The 25,722-nt window shown below is 54.9% G+C and overlaps 1 protein-coding gene across 1 annotated transcript; it reads left to right on the forward strand.

The window, feature by feature from the left end:
• Positions 1-603: 603 nt before the first annotated feature.
• Positions 604-25,621, forward strand: MAPK8IP1 (mitogen-activated protein kinase 8 interacting protein 1). Its single transcript, XM_071558438.1, has 12 exons — positions 604-744; positions 8,265-8,370; positions 15,369-15,602; positions 19,265-19,346; positions 19,825-20,697; positions 21,350-21,425; positions 21,869-22,041; positions 22,333-22,442; positions 22,584-22,703; positions 23,740-23,810; positions 24,071-24,169; positions 24,615-25,621. Exons 1-12 carry the CDS (start codon positions 659-661, stop codon positions 24,685-24,687), a joined length of 2,103 nt encoding a protein of 700 aa, XP_071414539.1. The 5' UTR covers positions 604-658; the 3' UTR covers positions 24,688-25,621.
• Positions 25,622-25,722: the final 101 nt, after the last annotated feature.

Below are 25,722 nucleotides of genomic sequence, written 5' to 3' on the forward strand. Positions count from 1 at the left end.
ATGCTGCTTTTTAAATTCCCTTTGTGGTGTTGGTTGCGCCAGCAAGATTCAACAGGAACAAAGTTTATGTCGGGGCTGCCAGACCTGTTGCTAGCTGGGTGCTGCAAACCTGCCAGGGGAGGGAAAGCACCGCCTGTTCTCAGAGCCTGCTCCTGCTGCCTCCAGACGTGTCCCCGCTGATGAGGAGCCTTTGCAAGTGGCCCTCTGTGTCCAGCCCCTCGCCTTGGGCTGCTGCCGCCACGCTTCTGGAGTTGCTTCTCCAGGCCTGGGGGACACCCGGGCTGCCTCCTGCACTGGTGGTTCTGGGGCTGCCGCCGCCACCTGCGGCGAATCTGCCCGTGGGGGCGCTGGTTCCAGCTGAGGCACATCTAGGGGAGGCTAGTCCGGCTGCAGCACATCTGCCCCGCCAGGGCCGGCGTTTCCCAAGGCCCGGGCACAGTTGGTGTGCGGGGCATCGCCTCCAGCTGTGCCGCATCTGTGCTGCAGCTGCCGCCGTGGGCCGCGGGATGGAGCCCCCGGGCCGCGCCCGCCCTCCCCCCGCCACGGCGGCAGGTATGTCCCTCCCCGTCGGCACCATCAGTATCCCCCTCCCTCCATCCTTCCTTCCCTGCCTCCCTCCCTCCTGCCCGCCCTCCGCCTGCATGGAGAGAGCCACAGAATGGCGGAGCGAGAGAAAGGAGCCGCATCCCCGCCCGCCTCCTCCCCCTTCCTGGGGCTGCACCTCGCCTCGCCCCCCAATTTCAGGTACGGGCCGCCCTCACCCCCCAGGAGCCCCGCGGGCTGCCTCTCCCCGGGGCAGCACTCCCCACAGTCTGCAGCCCCCCCGCCCGCATCGCCGGGCCCCTGCCTCCTCCAGCGCTTCTGCCCCGACCCTGCGCATCCCCTCGGGCCCCCACCCCAGCCATCCCTTTTACCCCCTACCCCAGCCACCGCGGACCCCCCACCGCAGACATCACCTCAGCCCCCCCCATGGCTGCTTAGCCCACCCACCCAAGCCACGTTGGTCCTCACCCCGTACATAAACCACTGCAGTTCCGCAGCCCCCCTGCTTGGCCTCATGTCCCCCTCCACACCCCACTCCCCGGTCCCCCTACCTGTCTTACCTCCTCTTCAAACACATCTTCGTCATGAAAAAAAAGCTTCATCTCTCTCCCCACCCCCAGGAAAGCCTTTTCTAGCCCATTCCTGGAAATCCCAGGTGCTCCTGCTTCCTTCCTATCCCTACGAAACAGGAACCCCAGGTGACACAGTGGGAGAGTGCCAAAATTGATCCTCTTAGCAATACCAAGTGCTCCCATCGATTTGGGACGCAAGGGGCTGTGTCTTCGCTGAAACCCAACGAGGCTCGTCACTGGGACTTCCGATGGCGTGGGCCAGGCCAGGGATAGCTGTGGGCTTTGTACCGTCTGGTACCTCCTGAGGGCAGCTCTGGGACAGCGATGTGTTGGGCAGATAAGGGAGCTTTGCCCTTGCTCGTAGGTGCCGAGCCCGGCACCGTTCGCTTGCTATCGGGGGAGGCTCACAGATCCTGGCTGCCGTGCCATCGTCAGCCATTGCTCTCTGCTTGCCTCTGCCACCCAGGGGTGCTGTGAGGGAGCTGTCAGGGTGCTGGATGAGGAGGGAGGATTGCTCCGCGGCTTTGCATGCTGTGATTTTGGGGAGGAAAGGAGGAGCTGCTCCACACTTGGGGCCACAGCTGAGCTAATGTCCACCTCTGTCAGGCCCAGCCCCTGAGGCTGGGGGACCCCTGGGTCCCTGCAGTGAAGTAGGTAGGTGCAGATGAGCTATCGTGGTTTTCAGGCAATTTACCTTTGTAGGGCTTTGCTCCTAGACCTGCTTTAGAGGGGGCTCTGGGCCTTTGGCATCTACTTCCTACTGCAGCGCTGCCTGCGAGAGCTGTTGCAACATGGCTGTGTATCCTGCAAAGCGAGTGATCAAATACTGCCTCTGAAAACATCCACCATGGAGAAGGGGCTTGGCCACAGAGCTGGGGGCCGGAGGGTGAGCTGCCAAGCAGTGCTGGGCCTACTGCCTGGCACTGTCCTGGATGTAATGGCTGTCCCCTGGGCACCTTCCCGCTCCCCAGCAAGCAGCAATGCTCTGGGAGGGAGAACGAGGTGCTGCTTCTTGCTGTGCCTCAGACCTTTGGAAAAGGAGCCTAGGGGCTGCCAGCCTGCCCTGGGGAAGAACTGACCTCTGTGAAAGAGGCTGTGCAGCAGGGTGGAAAACTGGGGAATGAAGGCAGGAGTGCAAAATCTTCCCCGGGCACTGAGCTCAGGGTGTGAGACTTGAAGTGGAAGAAGATATGGCGATGTCTCTGTGCCTGGGGCAGGGTCTAGCAGATCAGAGGCGATGTTATAGCAGAAGCATCGTGTGAGAAGGGAGCCGTGCTAGTGAAACGTTTACAAGCAACATGTACATGTCACAGCTTGGGTTATGCCTGTCCTAGGTCCGTCCTGGCATCCCTTCTGCAGGGCTGAGCAAGGGACTGTCCCCTGCAGAGAAGCTGGCCCCAGCAACAATGAGTGCAATTCAGGGTGAAGGCCCAGACCATGGCTGGCAGTGAGGTCCTGGATGAGCCCTGCCCTCTGCCTCTCCTTACTGCTTGCAGGATGAGGTGTTTCAGATATCTGCCCTCTGGTACATACATCTACCCTCCCAGCCCCCTGAGTGGCGACACACTGGCATAAGCATCAGGTGATCAGTTAGTTTGAATTGAGAGAGGACTTAATCCTGGCCAGTAAGCAGCCTGATAGTCTCAAGCTCTGAAGAGGATGGGCATGGTGGTCTGGCAGGTCTTCATTGCCCGGGATGGTTTGGTGTTATCTGAGAAGAGTTGGGAGGAGAAGGATAGTGAGGTGAGCCCTCCTTTAGCCGGGGCAGACTGCTCATCATGAAAAGAGCAACAGTGTTTTAGGAGACAGCAAAAAAAAAGTTATTCTCATCCAGCCTCCCTGTGGTCTTTAAGCCTCATAAAGCCTTGCCATGGGGGGCTGTGTCCACTGGAGCTTCTTAACCTCTTTCTCTGGGACACTATTTTGCAGCTCCTCGCCCTGCCAAGAAGCTTTGCTAGTGCTTTGGGCCAGGCTCTCCTGTGAAGGGCTCTCTGGGACTGAGGGTCCCTCTACCCAACAAGAGGACAGGGAAGACTGGCACAGGTGAGGTGCAGCTGGATGCAGGGCCCAACAGTGCTCGCAGTGCTGCCTGCCCCTCTGTCCCCAGGAGCGTGGCTCTAATGTAGCTGGAACTTGGGAAGGAGTCAGTGACTGTTCTCTATGTCCTTTAGGTTTCCTTGATAAAAGCAAAGGACATCCACCTAGCTGTTGGATTAGAAGGCTTCTAGGGAAAGAAGCCCTTGCATAGGTCAGGAGAGAGTGGGAACTACCCCACTCCTCAGGGAACCCTATGGAAATTGTGGCCCTTTGGGAAGAAAGGAGGTCTCCAGGGGAAGGAGATTCCTCCATCTCCTCAGGAAGTTCAAAGAAGCATCTTTAGGCTGAGGCAAAAATCAGTCCTAGCACTATGGTTTGTTTTATGTGTCTGTTGTGCTTATCTGAAGCTGTCAGAAGAGCCTGTTTGGAGGCAATGAATGAGTTGGACATCAGAATGGGCCTACCTGTCTTCTTGTGATGGGAGACAAAAGGACTGCCTTCCCCTGATGGAGAGAGATTGGCCCCTCTCTTTGGTTTGAATAAGAGTTTTTGTGGTTCTTGTGATGGAAGAAGAACCCGGGGCCAGCCAAATGTAGGATAGTACTATTTTTCCCACTGGTGCTGGTTTCATGGCTTCCTGCCTGGCAGCAGACTATCAGAGACAGCTCAGGCAGCTGGACCTGTCAGAGCCCCCAGCTCCATCATGTCGTGTTGCCCTGAACAAATCCCTATGTGAGAAATCCCATGCAGCAACTGTGAGCTGGGGAGGCAAGACACTAAGTCATCTTTTCCTTGTCAGGGGATGGAGTTGAGAGAGGCACAGCAGCCAGATTTGATTACAAGGCTGTTATTAGGACTGTGACTGAGCTGCTTCTGCCATGGGCAGGTAACGTTTGCCTCTGCTCATGCACCTATGTGTGCACTCTCAGGCACAGTTCACAGATATCCTGAGTTTATCAATTCTCATCCATACAACAGGGCTCCGTCCTCTCGGTACATCCTTAAGGAAAGCATCCATAACCTCTGCAGGGGCAAGGCTCTCCCACCCCCATAGACCTGTGATGCCATGGCCGCTGGCAAGGGAAGTTGGCCAAAATACACATATAGGTCCTGCTCAGACTTTTACTACCAATGACGGAGCTGAGGAGTCAGAGCTGTTTCATTTTGCTGGTATTTTTAGTCTCTTTGAAAAGCAAGAGAGAAAGGGAGTGGTGTTTCCAGCATGGGGAGCAGGGGTGGGTAATGAAGAGCCTTCCTTGTTTCTCTTCCTAGGAAGTCTTGGAGCATCCATGTGAGAGGAGCAAAGGGCGCAAGTAATATGGAGATAAGAAATTTTTTTATTCATTGCATTAAGTGATGAGGTTTCAAGCAGATGAAGTGCCTACGGGCAAAGCTGATAGGGAAGATGGAGTCGTGGGTACCATTCCTGTGGGGCTGAGAGACAGTGTATCAGGAGTGATGTTCACCAGTGGCATGGCACTGGTGGGGAGAGAGCTAGCAACAGGTTAGCTCAGCAGACCACTCCAGGCCACCCTGTGAGCTGGGCTCCTGTGGACATCACCCACCTTAATCTGACCGGGAGCAAAGCCAGGTCCCAAGCAGCTGGTGGGAGAGGCACCCATCACTTGAAGCTCCTGGAGTGGATGGTGATGAGGGGCAGGAGGGCAATGCTGTGATGGGTGGCAGTGGGGTGCCACCCCACTATATGTCAGAGTGGGGTATGTGCAGCTGGAGGAGGGGGGTGCCCTATACCCACCTGCAAATCATGGTGAGTGCCTCTCTTAGAGCTACTTTGGCTCCATCTTGATGGGGCAAGTAGTGAACAGCTCCACAAAGGCTCATGGTCTGCAATGTGCTGCTGGGCAGCAAGTGGGTCTGAGAGGTGTGGGGGTGATGGGGGATTATCTGAGGCCACTGTGCCAACACTTTGGCAACAACACCTGACAGCCCTTCCTGGGAAAGACCCCTGTAAGGCTTAAAAGCATGCAGGTACCCCCAAAATACCAGGCAGTGGAAGGATTTAGAATTTATTTCTAAAAGTCAAGAACACAACATCTTGATACAAACTCCACTGGACCTAAGAAAAACACGCCTCCTATTCTCAGACTTTTATTGTCCCCAGCCCCACTGCTGCAGGACCTGTAGACAGGTCTGCAAGAACTTATCTTCTCTCATACCCAAGGAGTCAGCTTCTCTGGAATGGAGGAGGAGAAACATCTAAAACTGTCTCTGGGAAAGATGCCTCTTTCAAGTCAGGAAAGCCCCTCCTCGTAATAGCTCTTCCAGAAGGGTCTTCTACATTTACAATACCTGTGCCTTCAGCAGCAGAAGAGGGGTGGGAGCTTGCAGAGCTGCTCACCAGGTATTTCACTGGCTCTCAACGTGGATTAGATGTTGGGAAGCTCCAGAACAGTTGTACCTGAGGCAGGAGTGAGTCTGGGGGTTAGGTGGAGGCAGACAGGGAAGGGGCACTGCTCTGCGGTGGCTGGGCTTGTCCCTTGGCAAAGGTGCTCCTTGTGCTTCCCTCAGCTCGGAAGTGCAGCTGCCCACGATGCTGGTCCCACTGCGCTGGAAATGCTCTGGCCTTTGCGTCAGTGAGTGGCCTCACTCCACCGGGTGGAGCGGGCAGGCAAACACTCCTGTCTCCCGTTGCTGTGGGAGGCAGTGATGATGCTGCAAGGGCAGCAGGAGGCCAGGTGGTGCGGGTGTCTGTGACAGGGTAAGCAGATCCCCTGTGCCCATTGTGGGTGCTAGGGAGCGGGTGCTGGAGTAGGACCAGGAGACAGGCTGGCTGGCTGGCAGGCAGAGGCAGTCAGCATCCCCAACAGAGTGCAGGGACTTGGCACTGGCTCAGCTGGGGAGTTGGTTTTTTTCCCCCCTCCAGGACAGCTGATTCCATCTATTTTTAATGAGCTTCCCCAGGTTGCGCAGTGAGCTTACAGAGCAGCGCAGGCAGCCACAGACTGCAAGGGGGCAGGCAGAGAGGCAGTGGGCAACCAGGGCTCAGCTGTCATCTCCCTCAGTCCTCACGGCAGGCCTGGGATTTTTTTCGGGTTGGGAGTGTGTCCCCCAGTGAAGGGGGGGGTCCTTCTCAATGCAGCTGCCCTTGAAAATGGAGTCGAGCACCGAGGAGGAGAGCTGGCTGGAAGATCAGTGGGAGAAATGGTAGGGGACTGGCTGGGCCTAAGGGAGGGGGGACTGTCCTGGGGGCATGCATGGGGTGAGGGGCAGCCTCTTGCTCTTGGGCATATCACCCTTCTCTGTGAGCAATGACCACAGGACAGGAGTAAACTTGGCACTCAGTCAAGTCCAAAGTTTTCCTGGCTGTGCAGGGAGTTGTGTGGCAGCTGGGCACCAGAGTGGCAAAGGCATCTGGCCACATCCTGCTGCACCCCAGCATTGGCCGGCAGCGCCAGTGCTGGGGATCTGTGCAGTGTCTCCCTGTTCCCCTGAGCATGGACAGGGCTGCCTGTTCCCATTGCGGAGTGGGGGGCACTGCCACACCCTCATGTTGCTCCTGCAGAGCCAGGAAGCCCCTGCCAGCCCCCTGGCAATGTTGTGCCTCTCACCAGGACCCTTAAGTGCCCACTGTGCTCCCACATTGTAGTGGGTGGAGGTCCCAAGTATTAGCCATGGATGATTTCCCACCCTGATGACCTGTGTAACCAGAGAAGAAATCAATTTGTGCTTTGAAGGCTTGTCATGAGCATCCTGTTCCATGTTCCCTCCCTCCTATGGGCAACAGAAGGAGATGGCTCAGGGGTACAGTTGCCCCATCCCATGCTGAAGGCTGTGTCCTTGCACTCCTGATGCATCTTAGAGGGGCTGCCTCCATGGGCATAGTTGTTCCCAGCTGTCTTCACCCCAGCAGACCAGGAAGATGTTGCTTCCTCCACAGGCTTCTGCTCTTTTCCCTCGCCAGGGTCTGGGCCAAGGGAAGTGTTACCCCGCTCTGTGGCACTGGCTTGATGCCACTGTTGGGGGGACCCCCAAGATGTGCAAGCAATTCTTAGAGTGAGCATGAGAGCTCTGTAGATCACAAAATACCCTTCTCCTTTATTCCTCATTGCTGAGGGCCAAGCTAGAGAGGGATGATGGGCTCGGCATAGTCCGTTCACCCAAGTACCTCCCAGCCAGGGGAGCTGGGAGCAAATGGAAATAGTGGCAAACAAAGCAGTGCCTATGGCCACTCCAGACAAAACAAAGGGGGCTGAATTGGTTGGCCAAGGACTTTTGAGCTAGGGTCTTTTATTTACCACTGCGGAAATAAATAAGTGAGCGGAGCATTGAGGTACATGTTAAAATGTTTTAATGCACAGAAGCCAGGAGCATCTCAATGCCCCCTGGGGGCTGGTCAGCTTATTTTCAGCTGCTGAAAAGGTATCTCTGTAAATGTTTTGAAGGGGTGTAATGAGCCTGTGGGGCTGACAGCCCTAAGGAACTGCTAAAGCCATGCAGGCCAGCTCAGCAGCACCATTGTTAACAGGGATGCCCGTAATCACAGTGGGGAGTGATTTTGGTGCAGAGGAAAAATTGCTGCCCTCTTTTACTGCAGACACTGACACCTGAGCTGGGACATCCCTCCCAGCCGCACTCAGGGGCTGGTTTTGCCATGGCTGAGGGGTTTGCAGTGCTTACACGTTCTATGGATCTTGATTTCGTCACCTGTCCCAGCAGGTCTATCCTCCAGCTGTGCCCTGCCAGGACCCCCAGCTCTCCCACTCCCTGTAACCCTGGTCTTTACGCTGTTGGGTGTCTGTGCCCAGCTGGGACAATCTCAGAGGCTCCCTGGGATGGTGGCAGCAGAATGAACTTGCTGGGATAGGGCTGTCTGTGGTGTCTGTCCCTTGCTCTTCCAACCTGCATGTCCCTACTGTCTTTGGTCAGGCAGGAACTGGTTTGTGGTACACACCTCCTGCCTCCCCACAGCCACGGATCATGCCAAGCCCAGCTATTTGATGGGGACAGACCTATCCCCTCTGGAAGGAGCTGCCAATAGAGCCTCTTTCAGGGTGGCAGTGCTGCTCCCAGCCCAAAGGCACCATAGCACCCTGCACCCTCCTGCTGGCCACCGGCACAGTGGGTTGACTGTGACATCTCCACTCCTTCCAGGCTCACCCATGACATCAGCCTTGAGGAGTTTGAGGATGAAGACCTCTCCGAGATCACTGATGAGTGTGGAATCAGCCTGCACTGCAAGGAGAGCCTGGCCATGCGGGTAAGTGATGGGGATGGGGAGAGGGAGGGGGATGAGCAGAATGTGCCAGTGGGGCCAGCAGGAACATCAGCCTGCATGTAGGACCACGAGGTCATCAGGCTAAGGATGCTTCCTTAAGGTGCCTATTGCCACAACTCCAATCCCCTGAGCTCTGCAATGCCCTCTCCTCACTGCAGCACAGTGCAGATCCTTTCTGAGCCAGCCAAACCCAAGGGACAAAAAAGCATCTCAAAGCTGGTGCCTTTTGGTTCCCATTGTGCTGGAGGGATTTGAGTTTGTTCCTCAGGGACAAGCCTAAGGATTTGGGTGCAGCTGTGGGCATGCCCCCCGTTTTAGTGGGATGAGCAGCGAGCATCTGGCACCTGATGAGCATGCTCAAAAATGAATGAGATGTACAAGGTGACAAGGGTCCTGCACAGGTTGTGCCTCTTGTCCCCACATGCATCCCTGGACTTGAAGATGCAGCTGGGCTGGTATGATGAGAACTGTCCTCTGCTCACTCAGGGTGTTCTTTCTGGCTTGCTAGATCCCTTTAGCTAGAGCTATTCTCAGGTCTTTAGGAGGCAGGAGACCTGGAGGCTGGTAAAACAGGGGTGAAGGAAGTGGCTCTGACCTCAGCAGTCAGCACGTGGAATAAAGATGGGAGCTGTGAAGCCCATGCTGATGCTGCAAGTGGGTCTCCCATCCATCCTAAGTGCCCTAGGGCATGCTGTTGACAGCGTGATGGGGTTCACACCAGTGTTTGAACTTCCCTAGAAGGTCATGGGGACAGAAATGTGGAGATAAACTGAAAATTACATTGGATTTGGATATAACACAGGGTGTTAAAGGAAAAGCCCCTGCCTGAGCATTCTGATGCCACTCAAGGAATCACATACACTACATGAAACTATTAAGTGGTGGGACCAGGGCCCTTCACAGTGGGCAGCTCCAGTGATCCAACAGGTGCCCTTTTCGACCCCTCACTCACACACACACACACACACACACACACACTTACTCTCAGGTTTATTCCTTCTTCTATGGGCACAACCCTAGGTTTCCCATAGCAGAGTTCCAGGCATTGGTTTTATAAAAATGAATAATTTAGTGGTACAGCAGCAGATCAACTTGAGCTGGGTGCCTCTGGAGAGGGACACTCAACAAAGAAATTCCCAGGCAGTTATACCCATAAGGATATAATAAACTCATGCACCCAGCCCTGACATGCTCTCCGCATGCCTCTTGGTCTAATGGTGATTTTTGGTCTGGGGTCTTCTAACACCTTACTGGGTTCTTTCTCTGTGTCTGTGCAGGCAGGCCATTCACTGTTCTTATCTTGTGGAGCTGCAGCTTCTGCTGACAGCTGGAGTCTCCTTGTCTTCTGGTTTGTGATTCTGATGCACCTGCTTGCTGGCAGAGCACAGGAAACTAAAAAAAGCCCTGTACTTAGGATAAACATTACTCAGCAACAACCACAGCATCAGTACGTTATCAATGCTCTTCTCATACTAAAGACAAAATACAGCACTAGGAAAATTATAGAGTTAACTCGGTTCCAGCTGAAAACATCTCTAGGTATAAGTTCACAGTTTGCGTCCCAAGGCTTCAGCAGATCCAGCTATTGATGCTAAGCAAGCAAAACTGAGCAAACAACATACTAAATCACACAGTATTATAACTCTGTGTTAACCCATTCTAACTCATTCTACTCAAAACTTACTTATTTAAGCTAACAACTAATGCTTCTTAACAGAGATTCTGCATTTTGTCAATGTATTTCATGTTAAAGGATGCAAATGCTCAAGGAACAGCCAAATGGTTTGAGGATCATTCTGTCACCCAGAGAGAGTGCTTCCTCTGCAAAAGTGATAAAGACCCAATGAGAAGGGGAAAGGCAGAGGAATTTGTCACAGATTTAAAATTAAAAAGTGAATTTGTGTTTTTGGGAATCCCTCACTGCAGGCAGGATGGTACAGGCAGACCTTATTCCTGGGAGGTGAAGGTGTCCTGTTGTGCCACCTGGTCTAATTTGTTACCTTCACAGCAGAAACTTGGCTGCTCCCAGAGACAGCGCTGATGCTCCACATTTCTTCTCTGGTTGCAGCCTTCTCCTGCTCCATGATGTTATGGCCAGGTTTCCCTAGGACAGTCTGGGCTTGTGGGCTATGTATGCCAAAGGAAGGAGAGATAATGCTGGAGGCAAAACCAAAGGCAAACCCAGTGCTGTGTGTCCATGAGCACGACCACATCAAGGGCTGAGCATAAGATCCAACTATCTGCAATGGGTGAGCCAGGCAGAGGCTATGGATGTGTTGCTGGGCGCTTCCCATTACCCATTTCAGTTCCCCACTGCTGATAGCACCACTGGGTTCAGAGCAGAATTTTTTATTTCTCCACAGATTGCCAGCCCTTGGTTGAAGTTCGGCAGGGAGGGTAGAGGGTGGGGGAGACTTGCAGCTCAACTGCTGCAGCCCTTCCTTGAGAAGGAGGAAAAATAATTTAAAACATTTAAAACAGTTTACTGAGGAGATTTTGCAATACTGTGCTGCGATGCAGAGACCTGGCCCTCAGTAGAGGGTTTGCTGGTGCTCTGCCAGCGAGGCCCCTGCCTTCCCTGGGGCCAACTCACTTCACCCAAGTGTCCAAGCGCATTGAGAGTCTGCTGGGGTGGGAGGGGGATGCAAGGCTGCCCTAGGGGAAGCAATGAGTTATTCATAAACACAGCAAAGGAAGAAGCTTACCGTGCTCAGGAAAAATGCCTGCTAAAAATATGTCCAAATGGTTTATATGGGACATGGAGTATTGCCCAAGGAGCAGAACTAAAAGTGGTAGTAACAATGGCAGTGAAAGGGGCTTTTTAATCCCAAATGTTGAAGGCTAGAGCCAGGGAGCTTTCCAACCTGATTGCCATCCAGAGTGACCTCGGGGCGACAGGATTGCAGGATCTGCCTTGATGAAAGCATCAGGCCCAGAGGGAGCAGCTTGGCTGGGTCTTCATGTGGTGCGGGGACCAGCAAATCAGTAATGACCCGTGGCTGACATCAGCCAGCTAATTGCATCATGTGGGGCTGTCTGGCTTGGCTAGTCAGCCTGATGCCAGGGCCAGGGCTTGTGGGCAGCCATGCTGATGCCCTGACCATGGCAAGCTCCTGGTGCCACAGAGCACCTGTGGTACATAGAATGGAGGGCTGGCCCTGGTCACCTGCAGTGCCAGGCAGTTGGTGAAAGCCTGGCACGGGAGCAAGCAATGTAAGGTGAAAGGAAGCTTCTGGCTCACTGGATCACACCAGAGCAGAGAGCAACAGGAAAGGGGTATACAGGGACAATCAGTGACCTTGGCGGGGGGTTGGGTCTGGGCAGAGATGTTTAATGGCAAAATCCCATGGCAGGAACAGACAGCTTGTGCAGAGGTCAACACCCAAACAGAGTTGGGGTTTAGGATTTTTTTGGTACAATATGGTTGTATTGAGAGGGACGGTTGCAATAAAAGCATCAGACATTTGTTTGCAGTTTGGCCTTGTTTTGGTGGCTTGGAAATCCAGGGTGACAAACCCTGGTTTCAGCAAGATGGAGCCCAGCTAACAGGCAGGCAGAAGTTAATAAAAGTTTGGTGCCTCATCTGTATTCCAGAAACTGTGGAAAATGGTTAATGCAGGAACAAAAAAAAAAAAAAAGAAAAAGAAAAAAATAGGAAACACCTTTCTTGGAAATACCTGAGAACACAAGAGCAACTGCCCAGAGGGAAAAGAAACAATACAGGGCTGTGCTGAGCCTTTGTGGTCTGCATGAAGAGGCCTGAATCAGCCATGTATCTTCATACAGCTATGTGGACTTAAAAACCAAAACATTCTGTTTTTTCAGCATAGTAAGACTGCCGGAAATGCCACAGGCTTTCTCTTGATGTTCAGCATCACTGATCCAAGTGTGCCACTAACAGCAGCCACCCTCAGAAGGCCAGCGGGCCTCACTGCAAAGAAGGAAGCAGCTGCCATGAGCCTGCAACCTGCTGATCAGGGACAGTGGGGAGCCAGCTGCATGGGCTGGGAGCAAAGGATACAGCAGCAAGGCAGCTGCTTACTCTATGCAGCTTTTCTAGAGGCTGTCCTGTGAAGCTGCCCCTGTGATCCGTGGCCAGCTGTGGCTGTGCCAGGCTGGGGGCAGAGAGGTTTCTCCTGGCACTTTGAAGCTGGAGCAAAGCAGTCACCGATGGTGGTAGGGAGAGGGGGCACAGTTGTCCCCTCTGTGCAGCAAGTCGCCCTTGCTTCCCCATGCTCACAAAATGCTTTTTCCAGCTGAAAGTTCTGTCACGTCTCCTCTGACAGTGAAGACTGCAGGAGTGGGGGAGCAGGGAAGAGGCTTTGATCACTCAGGCAGCATCTTGCATATCACCCCACTCCTCTTGCAAGAGCCTTTCATTCCTAGGGAAGCAAGCAGCTTCCTGGGGTTGGCAGCAGTCCTGGTGCAGGTAATTCCCCTAGCTAGTGTTCCTAGCACCTCTCAACTGCAGCAGGGCTGGTGCTGCTCCAGCCCCCTGGGGCCCACAGACCACAGGACTGGGACCACCAGAGAGAGGCCAGTTGCTGGATACTGCAACTTTCTGCCATTGGGATGGCACCATGCAGGTAGGAGCACACCAGCATCATATCTGTCCCAGGGGTGGATCTGTAAGGAAGCATGAGCATCCCCATGGCTGCACTGGGGTCCAGGTGTGCATCTTTTATTCATTCCACTGCAAGATTTGGGCACTGGTACTGCTCTCCCACACTCCTTAATCTCTCCCACAGGCTGAAGGAACTTTGGGAAAACATTTCACCATTGTGTCTGTGCTGAGGCTGAGCATGCTCGAGCTGACCTTAAGTGACATTAACCTGTTGCTAGAGGGCTCCTGAGGCAGCATGTTCTGGCAGGGCAGTGTCCTTGTATTTAGAAAAGCTTCCCAACATCTAGTCCCTTCTCTTGGTTTGCAGATCACTGCAGGTCTCACTCGTGGTAAGGTGATGGATTGTTGTGTGGTTTCAAAATCACTGTTGTTGAGCTACAGGCCATTAAGGAATACCTGCAGTGGTGCAGTTTCCTCCTAGCTTTTGAACCTGGAGTGCTGCATCGCTCCTAGGATGCCCTTTTCTTCAGAATGGTTACTGGTTTGCTTTTCTGCATCCTTCTTGGCCTTTTCCTCCTCTGTGTGTTTTCTGAGTGATTGCTATAGCTACAGGTTTACTGACGCAGCATCATTAGCAGTCTAGGTTGAACATTACCAGCTGACTCCAATGTACCTACCTTGACTAGGCATAATCTATTCAGTTGGAATTTCCCTCCAGTTCTTTTCCCATGCCTCAGTTTCCTTGTTAAAATTCATGTGATATGTCACAGAAAACTGGTGCCACAGAAACACAGAACTTGTGTTATGCAGGATAACTCTCAAAACGAGGGATTTAAAAGCTTAAAGCCTCAAGAGGGCAAGTATTGGAGCAATGCTTCTCCAGATGCTCACCCGGTACCTCCAGGACTCCAGCGGGGACACTGGGGTGAAATGGCCCCTATGAGAGGGTTCATACTGTGCCTGCAGCAGACAGAACCCTGCTGTGCTGGCTTTTGTCTGACAGTTTAGGAGCTGGTAGCAACAGAGCTCTCAGAGGAGCTGCCAGAGCTGTTGGGGCTGTTTGTTCTCCCATGGCTCAGGGCACATCCATGCAGCTGGAGACATGGATACCATCAGCTGCAAAAAAAAAAATCCTTCCCCACCTCTGCCTGCTGATGAGCTTTCCAGTCACCACAAACAGCTGATAACACAGGGAATTCAGCTTGCTGATGCCAAGTCACCGCCTTTATTGCTGGCTGCAGCAACTTGTGCATGTGCAAGCTCTAGTTAATGCAAGGAAGGTGGCTTGGGAAGGAAACCACTGACCTTTAAACACCTTCAATTGTGGAGGGACATTGGTGCCTCTTTGCCCAGCCACAAGGACTGTGGTGGTTCAGCACTGGGGCCCAGCCCAGGTGGCACAATGGGACACCTGGTCCTCACAGGCCATAGTGGCCACCCTGCTCCGAGGGCACAAGGGGAGAGAGTGGATCTGTCCTCAGCCAGAGCACAGCCGCACCAGCGAGTGACTGGAGACCCTACTCATTGGGCGTCTCTTCTGAATGGCTTCAGGTCCCAATACGTGCAAATGGCAGGATGAGAGAAGGCTTGTTCTCTATGGGTAAGACAAGGGGGGTGGAACTGCTGGTCATGGCAGCCCAGTGGGTGTTAGAGGAAAGAAGGACCCTTACTCTTCTCAGAGGTATGCAGTGAAAATTTCAACTCCAGAGAGAAAATGTACTAGTAGTAGTAGTAGTGCAGCACATGGTGCCAGTCCCAATGCAGCAGTGATGATATTCATCTGTGTGATGATATTCAGATGTGATGGGCGAGGCCCCAAGTGACCTGCTCCAGGCAGGGGTTGGACCAAACCTCAAAAAAAATTACCACGTGCTTGTGTAAGTCCCAGCTGCCAGGACAGGAACCAAGAAAGGGCAGTCTGCCTCGAATGGGAGAATCATAGTGCAGCCCAGGCTTGAAAGGACCTCAAAAGATGACCTGGCTGAAACTTGTGTGGGAAAGCGAGCCCGGGTGAGACTATATAGCACCCTGTCCCGTGGAGTCCTGGAAACCTCCAGTGCTAGGGACTCTATCACTTCCCTGGGGAGGTTGTTCTGCTAAATGGTTGTTCCCACTGTAAAAAATGCCCTTGTTATGTCGAGATGAGACCTGGGTGTGCGCGTTTGTGCGCATCCTGGTTAATGTGATGGCTGCATGTACCTACAGACAGGCAACAGCCGTGGATGAGGTTCCGGGGGAGCCCCACCGCTATGGGAGGTGCTGCCCGCGCCTGGAGGCGGGGAGGGGCGCCGGGGCTGCCCGGACTCGGGAATAACATCGCTGCCCCTTTAAGAGGCAGCGGCCGCGGGTGCCGCTGCGGCGGCCCCGGCCCCCCTTCCCGGGCCGGTGGCCTGATCGCGGGCGCTAATCCCGGCAGGGCCATGTGAGCCGGGCGGGCGGCGGGGCCCGGGCGGCGGGCGGCGGCGAGGCCAGCCGGCTGCAGGCCGAGATGCTCCAGCTCGACCTCATCGACGCGGCGGGGGACGCGCCGGCCGAGGAGCAGACGGCGCCCGAGCCGCTGCCGAAAGACCCCCCAGCTGGGACCACCGATGTCTACAGGCCGAAGCGACCCACTACCCTCAACCTCTTCCCGCAGGTGCCTCGCAGCCAGGTGAGACGGGATGGGGGGGGAGTAGGAGAGATACTCCCCCCGTCCGCCGGGTCTTTTGTCTCGGAGGGAGGGTGGGAGGGATGGAGGAAGGGAGGGAGGGAAGGAAGGGAGATGGAAGCGGGTGGCGGGGCTCGCTGGGCTCGGCCGGAGGGGTGGCGGAGAGAGGCTCCGGTGCCCGTCTCGCCCGGGAGTCCCTTCCCAGCGCCTCCGCGTCCCCGGTCCGGGCGCAGCGCAGGCTCGGCCGCGCTGCAGAGCCGGAGGGAGCGGTGTGCGGGCCCGAGGGTCCCCGGGGGTCCCGAGAACCTGATCACGCCCTGCCGGGCCACCCCCGCACACCGCCGAGCAATCCAGCACTGCGCTCAGCGGATATGGTTGGCCGCGCTTGGGTCCTTCCATCCCTGCTGCCGAGACGGAGGGAATAATCAAGGATTCGTGTCGCGACTGAGCTGTGCCCCCAGCAGGACCCGTGTGACCCAGGAGAGAGCCGTGGGGCAGGGACAGAGTGGGAGCTGGGAAGGGCGGCCATGGGATGGAGAGCAAACGAGGCACGGCGTACAGAATGCGCGAATGAGCCAGGGCAGGACGGGGCACGACGCCACGGGCTGGCACCGACAGCTGTCTGGGCTCCAGCAGCCCCGGGTTGGGGCAGTGCCAGCCCCAGCGCAGGATGGTGCCACCAGGTGTTTCAAGCCTGACAGCGGGAACTTGGCCTCTTCTGAGCTGCGGTGCTCGGCAAGAGAAGCATTAATGTCGGCACCCTGTGCAAAGTTTGAGAAACAGAAAAGCAACGCCCAAAATGGTGGCCAGGAGGACGAGGGGTTCTGTTGTCTTGCTTGTGCTGAGGTTTTGTATGATTCTACCTAAAACTGCCTGCCTTCACAGCCATGGTGTTGCTGCCACCCCTGGGGTGGACAGTGTTTCTATGTGTTTCCTTGACCTCCCGCGAGCAGTGGCCAGAGTCCCTTTCCCCTGTCCCTTCTGCAAACTTCACAAACCCACGCAGAGTGTGCAACGTGCAGGGCTATTTTTGCCATCCTCCTGCGTTCAGCTCTGCCTTCTGCCAAGTAGGAGGATTTTCGTCGCAGTGACGTTCAGCCAAGAGTTTGAAGCGAGAGGCAGGTGTCCCCGTGGGTGACAGATGGGGAGTAGTCAGAGCTGGGTGTCACCAGCCTAGCACTGGCAGCTGATGCCAGCTCACTGCCTGAGGCCATGAGTGAGAGGAGGAGGAAGGCGGCACAGAGCCAAGGATGGGTGCCCATGGGCAGCTGGCACCGGGGACAAAAGCAGCAGGGCTGGGGAGGAGGAGGGAGCACCACTGAGCGGACAAGGGAACAGGAGCAGCCTTGTCCTACCCTATGCAGGGATCCTGAGAAGCAAATGGCAAGTGGCAGCCACAGTCAGCTGGAGGAGAGAGGAACAGCAGGGCCCCCTCATAGGCTGTGGGTCCCAAACAGTGTCGAGGAGTGGCAGCAGGCTGGTGGGGAGGGATTGGGGATGGGAGAGTTGCAGAGATGGTAAGCTGGGAAAGGGAAGCTGATTATCCCTTCACAAGGGGATGATGGATGCTGTGGGGCTCACTGAGAGCCACGGGCACAGAAAAGCTGAGGACATGGGGAAAAGGAGAGGGAGTCTTTGCTGCAGCTGACAGTGGGAGCCTGGGGCTATTGGGGATGGGGGCACGGGACTGGGGTATGGCTGACCAGGGAGGACAGTGCTGTTGGTAGCATCTAGTGAGAGACTGGCTGTAAGGTGCTTGGAGTTCCTGTTCTGGGTGCCTATCTCTTGCCAGAGAGTTTTTCCCTGCCCACAGGAGCCCCAAGGAGAGGATGGGGTGCAGGGCATCCCCTGGGGATCAGCCTGAAATCTGCCTCCTCCACTTGCGCAAGACCCTCCAGCACTATGCTGGCCTGCCCAGCTCCCTACTCCTGCTAGTGGTCAGAAGAGGGACCATAGTCACACATCCTCTCTTGAATGCCCAGTCAGGACACCAGGCACTTTGCCTGGCACTGTGTTCACAAAGCAGGGCATCATCCCACTCTGCTCCAGCTTCTCCTCGTGGGGCCAGGATACAGCCTGCTGATACTACAGTTGCTACTGAGCTCTTTATGGTCGTCGTCCCAGGCAGGTGGCCTGGAAATGGTGAGAGTAATGTCCCCAGCTTCCCAAAAGAGAAGAAACAGTTGTTATGACTGGCTAAGTTCGTCCTCTAAGACCTCGTGAATGCTTCTGCACCCTGACTGGGCATTACAGACCCCAGAGTTCTCTGGCCTTGTGGGATGGGTGGGCTCTGCCTGCTGCATTGCTGACTCCTGTCCCAGTCTAAGCAGTCTGGCTTGTGTGTGCTGGCCCCGTGGCACTTTGCACACATAGGCCATCACTGTGACATCTTGCCTGGCCTGCATCCTGACCCATCATGTCCCTGGAAAAGGCAAGCGCTGTTACTTACCTTGACACAGGAAGGACTCATGGAGGTCATGCTGGGAGGTCACTGAAGCCCTATGGAAGCGGTCTCTTCCCCTCCCCACATGGAGGCAGGAATCTGGTAGGCATGGTTCAGCAGTGTGTGACGTAATGGAGTTTTGGGGCAAAGGCTTCTTTCATGTTGGTGGGGAAGCAAAGTAAAGGACAAGTCAGTTCCTGGGCTGCTGGTAACAGCTGCAGGATGGTGATAAGGCCATGAAAAAATCCAGTGAGTCCCAGTGGGGCTTAGTACTTGAGCAAAAATGAACAGCATGGAAAATGCCACTGCTGCAGCTGGAGGAGAAACAGCCAGTGCCCCACAGGAGAGTCTGGGAATGTGTCCAGGGAGAACTTGGGGATGGAGGAGGGAATGGGGGCTGGGGCTGCAGCAGAGTGGATATCACACCCTTCTGAGGTGGGCAGGGAGGACTTGTTTCCCATCTGCATAAGAGTCCTTATTAGAGGCGACTTGGTGGCCTTTGGTGCCTGGGTCTCAGAGTGAGGCTGAGTGTGTGTTCCCTTGTGCACACACAAGTGCATGTGCATGGTCAGCCACCCAGGGCTAGGCAGGCAGGGCACAGCACCCACAGACAAGCCTGAGCATGGGGAGCACAGGCAGCCTGATTGTGACGGTCCTCTCCAGCTGACCAGGACTGATGTCTGCCAGTGAACTGCGTATATGTGTGTGTGTGAATGTATAGAGGTACACATATCTATGTATACCCCTATACACACGCAGTATGGATGTCTCCAGTGGCAGGCATTAGTCTATCCAGTAGCTGGCTCCCAGCTGGGCAGCAGCACAACACCTGGCCCTTGGGATTTCATTAAGCTGGGTGGTTTAAAGGTAGGCAGGGCTGGCAGGATGAGAGCAAAGCATCCTGGCAGGCTCAGGTCTCACCTTTCTGTCCTGGTACTGTCCATCTGTGGGCTCCTGCAGCTGGGTATCCCCAGGGTGGAGGAGTGCAGCCCAGCTGGTTGCTTGCCCACCCTGCTTCAGCCACCACACAAGCTCTCGTAGCAGCAGCATCGTGAGATGTGGGGCTGGCAGGGGTTCTCCCTTGGCGTCATGTGCCCCAGCATGCCCAGCTGAGAGAGGAGCTGAGCAGAGTTCTGTGGAACCAGCAGGGAGATGGGTGCCACTGCCATGCCACATGCTGTTTACTGTTTGGGCTATAAGGAGGCTTTGTTCTTCTCCTCAGGACACTTTGAATAACAACTCTCTGGGGAAAAAGCACAGTTGGCAGGAGCGGGTGTCCCGGTCATCATCCCCTCTGAAAACAGGTGAGTTCTCAGGCTGTTGAACAGAGTTAGCTCCTCACACCCTTTCATGGTGCTCAGGAGCCTGAGGCAAGTGGTGCTGGAGCAGGAGATTGGAGAAAACATCCCACATGGATGAAGGGTGCATGTCCATCCTGAGTTTTGCGGTCCCTGAAAGGTGATTGTAGTGAGAGGAGGGTCAGTCTCTTCTCCCAAGTAACAAGCAATAGGACAAGAGGAAACGGCCTCAAGTTGCACCAGGGAATGTTTAGATTGGATATTAGGAAAAATTTTTTCACTGAAAGGTTGATGAATTATTGGAACAGGTTCCCCAGGGCAGTGGTGGACTTGACAATGCTGGGTTAATGGCTGGGTCTCAAGAATTAGAGGTCTTTTCCAACCTAAATGATTCTATGAGTCTGGGTGGCATCCCTGGACACCTTCCTTGACAGGGAGCATCATCCTATGTGGGGCTCTCAGTGCTGCTCTCCTCTCCCTGCAGGTGAACAGACCCCTCCCCATGACCACGTTTGCCTAAGTGATGAGGTCAATCACCAAAACAGCACAACCTCCACCAAAGACCGGGGCACATCCACGGAGAGCCCATGCCGGCGCACAGCAGCCACCCAGATGGCACCCGCCTGCATTGCCTCGTCCCGGCTGCCTGAGAAACACCAGGCCACCAGCCGGGCCCCACCACACGGTGCCAGCGTGGTGGTGGTGACGAGGGGCCCCGAGGCCCACCGGGACCGCATTCGCTACCAGACAGATGTGAGGTTGGAGGCCACGGAGGAGATCTACCTGACACCTGTGCAGAAGAACTCAGATCCCCTCGAGACTGACAAGCCGTTCCTGTCTCAGTCCAGTGAGAACCGCATGTCCATCAGCTCCGACATTGACACCTCCAGCTATTCAGCCCTGGCAGGGAAAACTAACCCCTCCATCAGTGAGGAGGATGAGGTGCTGGACTATATGTCCTCCCCTGACAAGACAAACCTGCCCAGGGCCTCCTGTGGTGGTGGGAGTGGTGGCTCCCGGCCAGGACACAACCTTCAGAGAGCTTCAGTGAGTTCAGACACCAGTGCCCTCTCCTACGACTCTGTCAAATACACACTGGTGGTGGATGAGAATGTGCAGCTGGAACTGGTCAGCCTCAAGCAGTGCTACTCAGGCTACAGTGATGAGAGCGACTCAGCTACAGTCTATGACAACTGCATCTCCTCACCCTATGAGTCGGCCATCGGCGAGGAATACGAGGAGGATGCACTGAAGCGTGACTCAGTCTGCCTCTCTGAGGACTCCACCCCTGAGGCGGACATCCACTTCTCCAAGAAGTTCCTCAATGTCTTCATGAGTGGACGGGCACGCTCCTCCAGTGAGTGCTGGGCGCTGTGGAAGATGGGCTGGTGGCTGCCTTCATGGGCAGACCTGCCCATCCCTGGTACAGGGCTAAGGGCACACTCAGGAGATGGGAAACCACCAGCAGACATGAGCCTCAGCTCTGCTTGCTGCAGCCTGTGGCTTTGTCCCTGCTGGTCTGAGAGGCAGGGGGAAGAGGGACTTGGAAAAGCCTTGTGAGCTCCAGTTTGGAGTGGTGGTAGGTGTTTCAGACTGTTTATTTGGCTTGCCCAAGGTAGGGCCATTGGAGTCTGAAGGGGATGCTGAGTGGGCTCACAGGGGGACAGCATCCCCCTGGTGTGCCACCCTCCTCCCCAGGCCCAGAAGAGAACCGGGACTGGTGGCATGCCCTGGCAGGCAGGGCTTCCTGTGGTGTAGCTGGTCCCATGCAGCAGGTAACACCAGCTGTCACACCTATGTGGCTTGGTGCAGGGAGGTCATCTTGCCTGTGGGTACTGATGAGAACCAATGTGGCAGCTCTAACCATGCCTCGCTCTCATGTGGCATCGTGTGGCTTTGGCTGAGCCATCACCAAGGAGTCTTAGCAGCATGCCTGGCCCATGTTCTTCCCTCGGCTGTGATGCTGACCCCTCAACACTGAGACAGTCTTCCCCTGCCTTCGTCCCCAGGTGCTGAGTCCTTTGGGTTGTTCTCCTGCATGATCAACGGGGAGGAGCAGGAGCAGACTCACCGCGCTGTCTTTAGGTGAGCTTGCATTCACCGACGGTGTCTCCAGCCCTCTTGCAGGGGAAAAGCTGGTGCTGCTCTCTGACCAGGGTGGGGCTATCACAAGCCCCAGTGTTTTCAGTGTGTGAAGCCCTGGGAAACAAACTGTAGCTCATGCCCTGTCCAGAAACAGCATTTGCCCATGCTACTGCATGGGCAAGGCCTCCAAGGGCACGTAAGACCTCTGGGGAGCAGTGTGGGAGGTGCAGTAGGGGATACCCTTGCCTTAGGTGCCAGGATGCTGCCACCTTTTGAGCCTAAACCTGCTCCAAGTGCTTTATTTAGCATCTCAGGTCCTGGTAGCTAATTACATCTATGAGGGTGCTGCCTGCCGGGGTTGGTGGTGGGTGCCCGAGCAGTGTGCCAGTGAGAAGGCCACCAGTGCTGCTCGCTGGCCAGCTGCTAATGCCTCTTTGCCCCAGGTTTGTGCCTCGCCATGCGGATGAACTGGAGCTGGAGGTGGATGATCCCTTACTGGTGGAGGTACAGGCAGAAGATTATTGGTATGAGGCCTACAACATGCGCACAGGTGATCGGGGTATTTTTCCTGCCTACTACGCTATTGAAGTCACCAAGGACCCAGACCACATAACAGGTATCAAGCCTCTGCGTGCAGCCTGCTGATGTTCCCCATCTTTTGTTCACATCCTCTTCGCTGAGCAGGAGCTGTTGTTGCACAAGGGCTGTTGGGGGAGGACCAAGCTGGGCACCCAGTAGGAGGCAATGGACAGCTTCTGCTGTGATGCTGGGAGGTGGTACCTAGTGTTGCAGGAAGTGCTTTCTTGGCAGGGAAACATGCAAGAGGAGTTGGAAAATAGGGGAGGTGGAGCTCAGCCCACACACCTGGTCATTAGAGATGATCACTGCCATGTGCTCTCTCTTCCAGCTCTGGCCAAGAGCAGTGACTGGGTGGACCAGTTTCGGGTGAAGTTCCTTGGCTCGGTGCAGGTTCCTTATCACAAAGGCAATGACGTGCTCTGCGCAGCTATGCAGAAGGTAGTGTCCCACACCATCCTCAGAAGCAGGAGCACCTGCTCCTTCTGGCAGCAGGGCAAAGGCTCGGTGGGGAAGGGCAGGGGTGAGCCATCATCACTGCTCACAAGTCCCAGGGCTTTTCCTCTCTGTCTTCTTCCTCAGATTGCCACCACACGCCGCCTCACTGTGCACTTTAACCCACCCTCCAGCTGTGTGCTGGAGATCAGTGTGCGTGGGGTCAAGATTGCTGTGAAAGCTGACGACTCCAAGGAGCACAGCAAGGTAGTGCCCCAGTCCCCACTTGTCTCATCCCTTCCCCGATTGCTGCTCTGAGCTGGCTCATGCCCTCTGTCTTAAAGGTCATGTTTGCATATGAAAATTGAGGGTCTCCACCCCACATCTGAGGGAGTGAGTTACACCATCATCAGGGTTTTAGGCCCACCATCAGGGTCCCCCTTGCCTCACAAGGTCCCAGCTCTGAGAACCACCACCAGCTGATGCCTTCGCAGCTGCTAAGCACGTCATCTCTGTGCTGGGATGCTTTGAGCTGAGCCATACCCAGTAATCTGTCAGCTGCTTCTAAACCTTTCTGCTACTATTTTGAGTGGTGTCCTCCAGATCCGCCCTGTAATCTTTTTATCTGGCTAGGGCAGGCTGCTGATCAGCATTCTGCATAAGTAGCCTAGTAAAGCACATTGAGATGCTGAGCAGAGGCAAGTGAGGGCTTTGCAGCAAGCTGTTGGGAAACCTCACCTACAGCTCAGGAATAGGAGTAGTTTATGGCTCTTGAGTGCTGTGACAGAGCTGGGGTGTGGTTTCTACCTCTTTCTAGATAAGTTTTGCCTGTATCTAGAGGATGCCATCAATTTAGTTGCATTTTAGACTTGTATAAATAAGTTTTCATTTTTGATTGGGACCCTTTGAATACCCAGACTTGGATGATTTGTTCAGTTCTAAGTTGTCCATTCACCTTCTCTCTGCTGGTGTTTCTGAGACACCTTTTAGCAAGGAAAAAGGGTTCTGTGTGCTGGTGAACAGCAGCACTGGCTCTAGCCTGAGTACAGTCTGACCCAAGGCCTCCAGGATAACCCTGCAGAAGCTACTGGCAGTAGAGGCAGCTGGGGTGGGAGTCAGCAGGGCTGCCTGGAAAAGCTGTCTTTGTGCAGGTGCTTGAGGCAATCCTGAAACTGGTGCTGACAGCAGCTCAGGATCAGGCTCCAATTCGTTTCACTCCCCAGTATCCAAGTGCATGTTTCCAAAGACCAGCTGCCCCACAGCAGGGAAGGAAAACTTTGACCGTTCTCTCTCTCTCACACAGGTAAACAAGTGTAGTCATTTTTTCCAGCTGAAGAACATTTCCTTTTGTGGGTACCATCCAAAGAACAACAAGTGAGTACCAAGCAGTGGTGCGGAGGCTTTTCTGCCTTCCTACTCACTGTGGGTAGCAAAGACTGGGCTAGGAAGGAAGGAGGAGGTTTCCCAGCACCTTTGGATGGGCATTACATCCCAGCTGTGGCAGCTGGTGGCCACAAAGGTTTGGCAGGGGGGGTTCACTGCAGGTCCCAAACCCCTATGCTTAAGGGTGGGTACACCATGGGGGTGCTGCGATACCTGTGCCTACTGGTCTCACTTGTTTTCTCTGCCTTCAGATATTTTGGGTTCATCACCAAGCACCCTGCTGACCACAGATTTGCCTGTCACGTCTTTGTCTCGGAGGAGTCCACGAAGCCACTGGCAGAGTCTGTAGGGTGAGTCCTGGCTGGGCAGGGAAGACTATCTCACAAAAGGCAGGAGGAATGAGGCAGCCAGGCTGAGTTCTACCATCTTCCCATACATGTGGGCCTTGGACCTGGCCCTGGCTGGAACTTCTTCCCTCAAGTAAGAGGCTTGGGGTGAGAGCCAGGGCTGACAGAACTATGGGCATCATATTCTTGACAGCACTGGAACAAGTCCCAGTGCAAGACTTTGCAGGCAGATGTCTTAAAGTCATGTACTGTGCAGGGAATCAGAGCAAGGATGAAGGTGCTGCGGCTCTGATGGCAGCTCTAGGAGGAAATGCAGGAGAGGCCAGTCTGGGGGGCTGAAAGGTCAAACTGTCCACAGGGTAAGGAGCAAGGATTAGGATGGAAATGGGGATCTGTAATTGACTCATGGGGAGGATGCTGCTCAGCTTTGTCTGGTGCTGTGTTGCAGGAGGGCTTTTCAGCAATTCTACAAGGAGTATGTGGAGTACACATGCCCCACGGAGGATATCTACCTGGAGTAGGGGCTGGCACAGGCGCCTCCTGCACAGCCAGGGCTGCAGTTTCGCCCCTTTCCCGTGTCGTGCATGGACAAGAGCTGCTTTGAGCCTGGAGGAGGAGCGGGCCCAGGGCAGGGCTCCCTGGGGCACAGAGCACTGCCTCTTTTTGTGACTCCCCTTCCTCGGGCTGGGGGGACGGGAGGGGGGAGGGCTGGACAAATTGTGTTTATTGTACAAAATACTCTTAGTTTATTCTATTGGAGAAGCACCCTCTGGGTGCCCTGCTTGTGAGCATTTTGGGGGGGCAGTAGCATGCTCCTGCCCTGTCCAGCTGCAGGCTGGGGTGACAGCATCTCCTCCTTGTGACCATGGCACAGCTTCCCGTCACATCCATCTAGGGTGACTTTTAATTGCAGTGTTAGAGTTGATCTCTTGCAGTATGATGACACAGCAGCTACAGAAAACAAGACCCACATATTGGCTCCTGCCTGGGAGATGGGATCACCTCTGTGCCCAGGCCCTGGGCAGGGATGGCAGAGGGTGCCCCAGTATCCCCTCTGCCAAAGCCAGAATGAGATGAGACAGCTTTCCTCTGCCTCTGTTCCCATCCCTCCCGTCTGGTATCCATGGCCTGGGAAGAGAGAAAAATCCCCCTATACCTCCCTGCAGTAACTATACCCTCAGGAGGGAAGCCTTTCTCTGCCCTTTTCCTCTCCTCCCAGCTGGAGGTGACAGAGGCAGGGTCAGGGCTGGGGCACCCCAGGGCAGTGGGGTCAGTCCCTGCACAGAGCTGGGTGCCTGCCTGAAGCAGGGCAGGGAAGGGCTAAAGCCTGCAGGGAGCTGTGCAAAACCACCAGGGAGGTAGAAGAGCTCTCCTGGTCTCTGCAGCAAGTTGTCTCTGTGCTTCAGCTGGATCTGCTATGGTGGCAAAAACTATTAAATATGATGGTTCATGGAACAGAGCTACTGTGCTGTTTGTGTCCCACTGTAGTGGGTTTGGGCCCTTGCCACCCCAAGAGGAGCTGGAGCTTCTTGGGTTTGGTCCAAGAGCCTTGGCTA

This window comes from Pithys albifrons, chromosome 6 (assembly GCF_047495875.1).
Source record: "Pithys albifrons albifrons isolate INPA30051 chromosome 6, PitAlb_v1, whole genome shotgun sequence".
Classification (NCBI taxonomy): domain Eukaryota; kingdom Metazoa; phylum Chordata; class Aves; order Passeriformes; family Thamnophilidae; genus Pithys; species Pithys albifrons.

Bases quoted from the DNA above. Each gene is read 5' to 3' on its own strand.
- MAPK8IP1 (XM_071558438.1), top strand. From the start codon at position 659: ATGGCGGAGCGAGAGAAAGGAGCCGCATCCCCGCCCGCCTCCTCCCCC. The intron at 15,603-19,264 runs GTGAGACGGGAT...TCTTCTCCTCAG, and splicing joins CGCAGGTGCCTCGCAGCCAG to GACACTTTGAATAACAACTC. The intron at 22,042-22,332 runs GTATCAAGCCTC...TCTCTCTTCCAG, and splicing joins GGACCCAGACCACATAACAG to CTCTGGCCAAGAGCAGTGAC.